This window comes from Chiloscyllium plagiosum, chromosome 34 (assembly GCF_004010195.1).
Source record: "Chiloscyllium plagiosum isolate BGI_BamShark_2017 chromosome 34, ASM401019v2, whole genome shotgun sequence".
NCBI classification, from domain to species: Eukaryota; Metazoa; Chordata; class Chondrichthyes; order Orectolobiformes; family Hemiscylliidae; genus Chiloscyllium; species Chiloscyllium plagiosum.
Window position 1 is genome coordinate 20,928,299 of NC_057743.1, and position 10,855 is coordinate 20,939,153.

General features: G+C 39.6%; 1 protein-coding gene across 1 annotated transcript; it reads right to left on the reverse strand.

The window, feature by feature from the left end:
* Positions 1 to 3,066: 3,066 nt before the first annotated feature.
* Positions 3,067 to 4,014, reverse strand: LOC122540102 (olfactory receptor class A-like protein 4). Its single transcript, XM_043675413.1, has one exon. It carries the CDS (start codon positions 4,012 to 4,014, stop codon positions 3,067 to 3,069), a length of 948 nt encoding a protein of 315 aa, XP_043531348.1.
* Positions 4,015 to 10,855: the final 6,841 nt, after the last annotated feature.

Consider the following 10,855-nt stretch of genomic DNA (forward strand, 5'->3'; position numbering starts at 1 on the left):
AATTAATATGCTTGAATGACATTGTACTTTTCCACTCTACAGAGAAATGTCAAATGCATGGTGGAAGGGTTCAGATCCTTGTGTTATTCAACATCATTTTATAGGTAAGTTTTCTGATTTTAAAACATCAGATATAGACAGCTATTCACACAAACTACTGTACTCAGTGATTAACACAAGAAACTGTTTACGGTGATATCCACGTTCCACTGAAAGAATTGGGTCCTCTATTTACCTATTTCTCTTTATCCAGCCTCCCTTTTGATTTGCTTCATTCACAGTATTGGCTTTACGAGAAAATGTTTCCTAGGCTCTATCTACTCAAGTACCCTTAATGTGCGTTTGTCCACTCCACTATGGGCAGCACAACCTAGTCTCACACTGCCCTCATAGAATATCCATCCCTCCACTTGCTCGTGAAAACAGAGATTGGGGAAGAACTCCATTTCTGTTCTAACTTACTGTATTGTTCCCTATCAACACACCAATAGACAACTTAATAGAGGACTTGATAGAGCTCTGCATAGTAATGAGGAGTTATGAGAGAGTGGGAGATTGTCAGTGAGATTATCATGAAAGAGCACATATTTCAAATTATCACAAACATCATTCAAAGGGAGGCTAGCATGAAAACCTTCTTTACAGAAAGGTCGAGCACAGACTCTTCTGGTGAATCCAGAAATACTTTTAAAAGGCAGTTAGATGGCTACTTGAAAAAAATTGGAATATGGAGTGAACAGGTTTGGACTACGTGCCTCATCTGGGGTAAAAGAAAACCATCTCTCCTTGATGTTGGCATTACCATTGCAAAATATTGTACCGTCAACTACCTGGGATTACTATTGACCAGAAACCGAACCATCCATGGCTACAATGGCTACAAGAGCAACTCAGAAATTGTATATTCTGTGGCAACTAACTCACCCCTGACTTCTCAAAGCTCGACTATCATCTACAAAGTTCAGGTCAGGAATGGGATGAAATGCTATGTGCTTGCCTGAATGTGTGCAGGTTCATCAACACAATGAACTCAACACCATCAGGATTCTGGTTGACCAGCATCCTATACACCACCTGAAACATTTATCCCCTCCACCACTGATGCTCAGTGGCAGTAGTCTGTACAAATCTTGACCTGTACCATCCACAAGAACAAGAGTACAAAACACTTGGGAACCACTACCTTTTTCATGCTGACCTCCCCTAAGCCACACCATCTTGACTTGGCTGTCAATTGGGCTACAGCTTTTCACTATAGTTATAAACGATATGAATGAGGAAATAGGTGTACATTAGAGTTTGCAGATGACACTATGTTGCAGTGTAGAACAAATAGTGTAGGTGAGAATTGGAAATTATAAATGGACATAGATACATGAGTGAATGGGATTATGGCAAATGAAATTCAGGATATGTGTGAGCTTGTCCACTGTGGACTAAAGATAGATAAATTAAGTATTTCCTGAGAAATTTGGGGAAGATAAGGAACCTGTATATTCATATCCACACACCACTTAAGGTTAGGACATAGTCACTGAAACCAATGCAGAGGACTAGTGGCATATTAATCTTTTTCCTCAAGGTGGCTGAATACAAAGGCGAGGAGGTTTTACGATAGTGGTATAAAGTCCTGGTTAGAACCTATCTAGAGCATTTAGTTTTGGGTGCTGCATTACAAGAAGAATACAATTGCTATGGAGGCCTTGTAGTACATATTCACCAAAATGATTACAAAGCTAAAAAAGATGGGTTGCAATAGCCTGGCTTGTATTGAATGGAAATCTGATGGAGGTGTTTAATGTAATTCAAGGTTATCACTGAGTAGAAATTGGTCATATAGAGAAGGTCTTAAAAATCGAGGACATTTTCCTCCAAATGTTTTTGGAAGCTGGGTTGGTCAAAACTTTCAGAAGTGAGATTGGTTCATTTTTGTTAAGTTGGGGTTGGAAGGGATATAGAGCGATGGGGTTGAACTACAGATCAGCCATTATTGAATGACAGCACAAGTTCAAGAGGCTGAAAGGTTTCTTCTTATTGCTAGGTTCTTAACGCCTTACAGAGTTATAGGATGGGGCCTAGTGGTCCAGATCATACTTTTTAGAAACATCCAAGGGCATATGTTGATTGTAGGAGAAAGTGAGGACTGCAGATGCTGGAGATCAGAGCTGAAAATGTGTTGCTGGAAAAGTGCAGCAGGTCAGGCAGCATCCAAGGAACAGGTGAATCGAGGAACAGGAGAAACAATGAATGTTTCAATGTTTCGGAGGAACTCCGAAAAGACCACTCCCTCCGTGACTCCCTTGTCAGGTACAGACCCCCCACCAACCCAACCTCCACTCCAGGCACCTTCCCCTGCAACCGCAAGAAATGCAAAACTTGCGCCCACACCTCCCCCCTTACTTCCCTCCAAGGCCACAAGGGATACTTCCATATCCGCCACAAATTCACCTGCACCTCCACACACATCATCCGCAGCACCCGATGTGGCCTCCTCTATATTGGGGAGACAGGCCGCCTACTTGCGGAACGTTTCAGAGAACACCTCTGGGACACCCGGACCAACCAACCCAACCACCCCGTGGCTCAACACTTCAATTCCCCCTCCCACTCCACCAAGGACATGCAGGTCCTTGGACTCCTCCATCGCCAGACTATAGCAACACTACGGTTGGAGGAAGAGCGCCTCATCTTCCGCCTAGGAACCCTCCAACCACAAGGGATGAACTCAGATTTCTCCAGTTTCCTCATTTCCCCCCCCCCCACCTTGTCTCAGTCAAATCCATCGAACTCAGCACACACTTTCCTCATTCCTGAAGAAGGGCTTATGTCGGAAACGTCGATTCTCCTGTTCCTTGGATGCTGCCTGACCTGCTGTGCTTTTCCAGCAACACATTTTCAGCATATATTGATTGTAGACATTATATGTAAGATATAGGCTGTCAGCAAAACTATCTCACAATTCCAAAGCAATAGCCACCAAAATCATAACATTTGGAAAAGGTTCTGGAAATTCATATACTTTAAGTAGGTATTTCTTTGCATTTTGACTATTTCTGAAAAAGGAATTCACTTATGTTGTGTCGGAGTCAGCCATCCACACTTCAGAATAAATCCTATTTTCTTCCTTAATTTGGTGTGTCCAGTTGCCACCACCAGTGGGTAGAACCCCACAAATCCCGAGGCTGAGAACCTGGCGATAACTAGCATGTAGCGTGTCGAAGGGCTACCCCTAAAATTATAATAATTTATTGAAAATACATGGGTTCCCCAAGAGAAAATGAACAGTAAAATGAGATATAGGATGGTCTTAGCGGCTTTCCATTCAGAATTGATGTGGCTACTAGAGAATTGGACATCCTGAGTTTTCCTGTAGTGCTTGTAGAGAAATAACAAGGTGGCAGTGTTGGCAAATATCATTAGACCAATGGGGATTATTTCGTGTATTACAACAGAGACCATTGCGTATGCAAGACCACTAGTTTCATTCGGAAATGTCCACACACAGCCAAGTAAAGGTCTGATTGTGCTACTGATCACCATTAAATTATTGGTAGTGTTGTTCTTGGAGTTGGATGAGTATGGCAGGGCGAAACTTGAGTAGAGCAAGCTCAAAGCCCACTCTATCACCAGGGCATTCACAACCTTCCTCCTCTCTTGCAACCTTTCCAACATGCTCCGGCTTGTTCTGATTGTAATAAAGTGGAACAGGCTCAGACTGAGGGTGACCCAGATACTTGCTGACCTCAGCCAGGTCCAGATAAACATCATCAACCTGCAGCCCGGGTCAGAGAAAAAAACAGATTGTCCAGCATCGAATGTCAGAAGCAACGTGTTTCTGGTCAGAGAAAGCATCAGGTTTGCAGCTGCAATGTTCATCAGGATGAGGTCAGAGGAGTTGAGGTAACGGTTTTCCCGAGTGGAGTCAGCAGCAATCCAGATAACCAGAGCATTTCCAAAAATCCCACAGGATACAAGCAAACCATATACAAAAACCTGTACAGGATGTTCAGCCATGTCACATCAAAACTGCATTTAAAGGAGATCACTGAAAGAAAACAGACATTGTACAAAATAAATATATTAGTCTCAGAAAGGAAGTAATTCTATTAAATCTTTAAAATTTAAACACTTAAAAAAAACTGATTTACTCTCAAATCAATTTGAGGATTATTTTGTCTATTCTTTATTATTGTTCTCTGAATAGTAAATTCTGAATAAAGCCTGATTCCTATTTCATGTCCTACATGAAGACCTGTTCACTTGAGGATTGTGCTTGTCATCATGAAATTGCACTGGCTGCCTGTCCCCAGTCCATTGGTTTTCAAACCTATGAGCTTGTTTGCAAATCCCTGCACATTCTCATGTCTCTACTCACATCATTACTTCTTCTAGCCTTGCTCTACACTCCTTCCAGTTCATTTTGATGCCATTGTGTTGAGCAATCATAAGCCCTTGCACCCTCCCTTCTGGGTGACCTTATGGAGGTTTATAAAATCATGAGGGGCATAGATAAGGTGAATGACAAGGGTCTTTTGCCTAGGATGTGTATTTTTAAGGTGAGAGGAGAACATTTTCAAATGAACATAAAGGGGAAGAACATAAAAGAACTTAAACCACAGAGTGTGGTTCATATGTGGAGTGAACTGCTCGAGGACATGGTGGATGCAAGTACAGGTGCAACATTTATAAAACATTTGAATAAGTACATGAATAGGAAAGACCAAATGCAGGCAAGCAGGACTAGTTAGTTTGGAAACATGGTCGGCATGGACTAGTTGGACCGAAGGGTCTGTTTCCATGCTGTATGACTCTATGACCGCTCTCCTCCTCTATCTGCCTTTAAAAGCCAACAAAAAAGTTTACAGTTTGATCCCAATTCCCCAACACTTCTTATCTGAAAACAGTGTGGGATGATTTGAAATATTGGCAGTGATGCTTGGCTCTCATTTTCATCTACACCCTATAAATATGTTCAATTGGAGTGTAAAACCATAAATGTGACTGGGGTAAGTAACAGTGGTACATACTCTAGTCAAGTTAATGTGAAACTACTTGCTACATTTTCGCAGGATATCATAACATCATCTTGAAGCACCCAAGGAAGGAAAGCAATGTAAAGAACTGAAGCAGCTGAAGATTAAATTGCTAAACCACATTTTTCAGTTGTTCATCGTGTTCTTATTGAGAAGACCTTCACCTTATTTACTAATCCACCCTATTAAATCAACAATCACATCACCTCACCTCAACAAATATCCTGGAAAATAGCAAAATCCAGCACATGGAAATCATGAGTCAAGAGTTGGTGCTGGAAAAGTACAGCAAGTCAGGCAGCATTGGGGGAGCAGGAGAATCGATGTTGCAGGCAAAAGCCCTTCATCAGGTATGAGGCTGTGAGCCCAGGGGGTGGAGAAATAAATGGGAGGGGCCTACATGGAAATCATGGACGTGAAACAAAATCAAAACAAAAACAAAATATTTTAACTTTTCCCTTTTAATGATAACTCTGAGTTAATATCCCTTTCTTACTGATTCTTACAATTATGAAAATCATTTGTCATCCTTTGTACCATTTTTTAAATCTTTATATCATTTGGAAAACTTTTAATAGGTTTTCTCTTAACCTTCATCACACTCAGTTTTTGAGGATTTCTTCATGACTAACCTCTTAACTATTATCATCTCAGTGAACTTGTATGAAATGATGCTCACTAAATTTGATTCAAGCTGATGTTTTCCCCTTGCTGTTGTATAAGTATGAGATGCCAACCACTGCCAACATGGTTGTGTAGATTTTTGCTGCCACCATCCATTTTTCTGACTGCATTTGCATGACCTACTTGGTCTGGGTGTGGTAGAAGAAAACCAATGAATAGTCTCACAATATGTAGTTCATTGCATTGTAGCAATCAGTTGGCTGGTTGTGTTCCTCAAGATCTACAGCTGTTCTGCTTTCCCTACCCAAGTCCTTATGCTATTTTTTGGGTGGAAATTAATGCATTCTTCAGCATCAACACTTTCAGAACCCAATACTTATACAATGTCACTCAACAAGACTTTTAACCATAGTAAATATTTATATATTCATGCATATAATTACATTACCACTACCCATTTCTCTCCAAGACAGTCTAGAAGGTTAATCACTCTTCCAGAATTCTATACCTTAAGAACTGTTTGCCCAAAGGTGTACAATTCTATTTTCCATTCAGCCCATCTTAGAAATGAAATCTTCCTTGCAATACTATTTCTCCTGCCATTTCTTCCTAATATTTTTTCTTATGTTAAAGCTTTTTTAATTCATCAGTGTCTTAGTGCTGTTTTATTTTCATTACTTTGAAGACTTTTAATCCTCTGGTACATGAATGCTGTTTTGTTTCATATGCTTGAAAGATGTTTAGTCTTGCTGTACCGCAAAGCTATTTTCTTTTCCTTGTCTTAAAGGCTTATAACTGTGAAGTATAGCAATGCTGTGTTCCTGTAATGCTTTCCCACACTTCTGTAGCTAACTAGAGATTTCCTGCTTTCTGTGGCCAGAGTGGGTGTTTCCTGCATTTACACAGTGACAAATAAACAATTCCCCTCCTTTTCTACAACTTTGCTGAATAAATCCTGTTATCTGCAGCCTTAAAGACGAATTCCATTTTCTTATTGGCTTTCTCTGGATGATTCACATTGTCTGCGGTGCTTCCAGTAATGCTTGTTTCTTTATCATTTTAATAAAGTTTCACTTTAACGTCTTCTCTGAATCCCAGTTTCTGTGGCCTACTAAATTCTTCCTTCCTTAACCATTGCTCAAATTATGGGTCTCACTCTTCTTACAGACTCAATCATCTCCTTACTTGCTTCCCCTGTTAGACTCTGCCTTCTTATGCTTCTGGGCTGTTCTTTTATCATTTTAATGGGGCTTTGCAATGTTGTCAGTGCTGGGGCCTTAATTTAAATTACATCTTTGATCCTTGATTTCTCTTACTGTAGCTGTGCCTTTTGGTGTTGACCCAGTATGTTGGCAATGCTCAGTCTTCAGTCTGTAACTGCAACGTTTATTTTTTTAAAAGATTTCCCCTTACCCACCAGAAATTTTAGCTTTACTCACAGAGTCTCCAATCTGTTTGATGACTGACTGAACTCAAACTTGGGACCACTCCCACAGACTACCACCATCCAATGCAATCTGTAACAACCTTGGAGTGGCTACTGCACCAGCTGCAGAGAGCTTCTAATTCACAATAGCAGTTGCCATCTCCTACCTGAAAGTTTTTGAAATTCTTTCAGCCTTGATTGCAAATTATGCCTTGTAAAATCTTGCTACAAGTTTGTGTGCTGCAGGCTACTTGATTGTTCAAATTCCTGTGTTGCTGATGCCCAAGTCGCTCCTAAAGCAGCAAATTTGAAATGTTTTCTGGGTTGCAGTAATTTGTACAGTTAAATTGTATTCCAGACCACACCATTGCCTATCATGTTATATTAGCATGCTGTGCCAACCACTGCCAAGATGTGGTTGGGTAGATTGTAACCATCATTCCCCTATTCTGCCTGAGTCTACAGGGGCACAAGTGTGTTAAAGCAAAACTGCTGGGTAAAGGCTCTTGTCTTTAAAAGTTGTAGCATATTGCATGTTAGCAATCAGATACACATTACATTCATAAAATAGACATTATTATGAAGACCAAGAGGAGATTGAGATAATGGTCTTCCTTAAGATCCAAAGGCTATTTTAGCTTTCCTCACCTAAGTTCTTATGACATTATGTTGAGTACATCTGGATGCAGCTTTTGGCATTAACCCTTTCAAAGCCATTACCTTATACAACATTTATCATATGCTGAATTTGAAAATCTAAACCCCTCAAGAGGGGCCTCTTGGTTCGAGATCGGTCAAAAGAATCGACAAATGCGGTCTATTTAAAAAGCAAGGGTCATTAGTTTATTGAATTAAGGTACCTTGACGCAATTCTATCCAGCATCACAGAGATTGAAGCTTCTGTGTTCCGTGGTGAAGTTGCGCAACTACATTTGAAAATTACACATTATTTATATGTTTTTTTAGTAATAGTACAACCTTAATCACAAGAAAGACCAATCACCTAATAAGGTGATATGATTTACAGTTAATCCAATGATACTTCCTGGGAAAAGGTTCTTAATTACAAAAAAGTCCAATCAACTGTAATATGGTGATATGATTGAAGACAGGCTAATCCAATGGTATTTTTTTAAGAAGGATATCTTATTTATGTAAATTGTCATGCCATGTATCAGTTCAAGGTTAGTTCAAATGGTCAATTAATGTGTTAGTATCCATCTTATGAAAACTCTATTGTCCTCTTATCTTTGAACTGCAACTTAATTCTGCAAATCAGCAATATGTTCAGCAGTATGGTTCACAGGCCATTTTACAGTATTCTTTTAAATTAAGAAACCATTTTGTTATAATAAAAATCTATATATTTTTGTTGCCTAAATTCAAATTTTAGATCCTTATTCCCCCCTTTGGTCATTCTGTGACCACACCATAAAGGCACAGATCAAATTATTCCAATTCAATGGCAGCAAAAGACTGCCATACTACCTCTTCCTCCGAAGGGGAACCAAGGGCAGACAACGGGGTTTCCTCGTCTTCGTTTAAGTGGAGAAGAAGCATTTTCTGGGTGGAACCAATATTGTCAATATAAGTTAATATTTTAGCAATAATACACTTAATCATACCAATGCCAACAAAAAAATTAAAACAATAGCACCATTCATAGCCATATTAATTAGCCAGTCGTACCATGAGCCAAAACCCCAATCTCCCCATCCCGCACCTTCATTCATTTGGTTGACAAAAGTGTGAATATTACCAATATGTCTAGTAATGTTTTCGATAAGATCAGTGACCCCCATAATGCATTTTCCTTTAACTATAGTGCAAAATCCACCTTCCTTCGCAAGTATGTAATCGGTTTTGTTAGGCAAATAGGCACAATTCTGAAAGCATGTCCCTAATTTCTATTAAGGCTGCAGCTGTCTCATTTCCCAAAATTGTGAGTCCACAAATGAGATAATTATGGTCTTGATGACTAATAATTCTTAAGGACTCTCCTAATGAAAGAACACGAAGAGCTGTACATGCCAATGAGTGTGTTTTACTTCTAGATATGGTCTTTGGATTCTTCCATTCTGCACAGAAGTCAGGAGAAACTGTATGTTGAAAAGGGGAATTATGATCTCATTGCCAGGTAATTGGACAGGGAACAGGAGTTGGAAATAGTGTTCCTACAGCTGTCTAAGTTCCTTTCACATTACCCTGTGGTAATGTTTACCAAAAACCTTTTCCTCCAAAATTGCCACTAAATATTCCATTCTGACTTTCCCTGATTAGTCTTTGAATTTTATTGATTTCATTATTTGAAAAACACTGTTCAATGTCATTAATATTCTCCTTTCTTGCTATTCTATAGATGATGGCCCCAGTTCCAAAGACACTCCTGGTATCCCACCTGAGTAACCACTCACAGTAACCAACACAGTGAGTCTTAGCAAGCTGTTAATGTAAGGACTGCCACACAAGCAGGATGATTTTATTAAGAATAAGTAAAGGAAATTGCTATGTGGGTTGTAATTCTGTGATTCAGTGTTCTCATCAAGGGGTCTGTGACTGCAGGGAGTCAATAACATGGTTTGATTGCAACTCTGATTCTCACTCTGCATCATTTGTTCCCTATTGAATCACTTTTTTATGGAAATAATTATAGGCATTTTTTATAACTCAGAATAATTATAGTTGCTGCAAACAAAGAATAAAGGGCTTGCGTTTATGAATGGCTTGTAAATTATGGATTCATTCATTGTCAGAAAAACCACTCGCTAACAGTGAACACATCAAGTAAAGTTTGAAGTAAGAGTTGTGATAGAAATAAAAAGATGTTAATTTCAGGAAGACTGGTATTGAAAGGATAAGGAAGGAGTACAGAAAGACAGATTGGTGTACACTGGGAGATAGAGTACTACAATGTTAACAGATTCATTGAACACAATCCCTCTAACGTGTTATTTTACAGACTCACATAATGGATTCTCCAGAACAGATTCTCATAACAAATTTCTAAAGTAAAACAAGTGTTTTCATTTTATTTTCCTGAATCAATGGATTCCATGCATTTTGAACCTGATCCTGCACTGTACACCATTCAGAGTTGAAGGGCATCTGTAAGATCCACAATATCTCTTTCTCCCATTTGTTTCCCTTGAGAATAATCTATATTCTTGCGAATGTATTCCCTGGTTCATATCCTCATATCAAATTATTGTGATTTCATTATATTGTAGATCCCTCCTGCAATCATTTGCAAGGGGCATGATAGCACAATTGTCATATTACCAAAGTGTCCATGGTGATCCAGAAACAGAGATTTAAATCTAATCATGGGCAGAGGGGAATTAAATTTCAATTAATAAACAAACCAGGACTAAAAGGCAGTGGTGATTATGGAGCTACTGATTGTTATGAAAACTCATCTGGGTTACTGGTGACCTTCCAAGAAAGACCCCCCCCCCCATTATCTCTCCACCCTGGAGGCTCTCTGCCTCCATTCCTGATGAAGGGCTTTTGCCCGAAACATCGATTTTCCTGCACCTTGGATGCTGCCTGACCTGCTGTGCTTTTCCAGCACCACTCTGATCTAAACTCTGGTTTCTAGCATCTGCAGGCCTCACTTTTGCCTATCTGTCTTCCTTCCCTGGTCTGATCTGTATGTGATTCCAGACCCCTAGAAATGTAGTTGACTCTTAGCTGCCCTCTGGAGTGGCATTCCAAGCCAATAATACTAAAGATGGGGGCTCACCAATATCTTCTCAAGAGCAATGAGGGATGG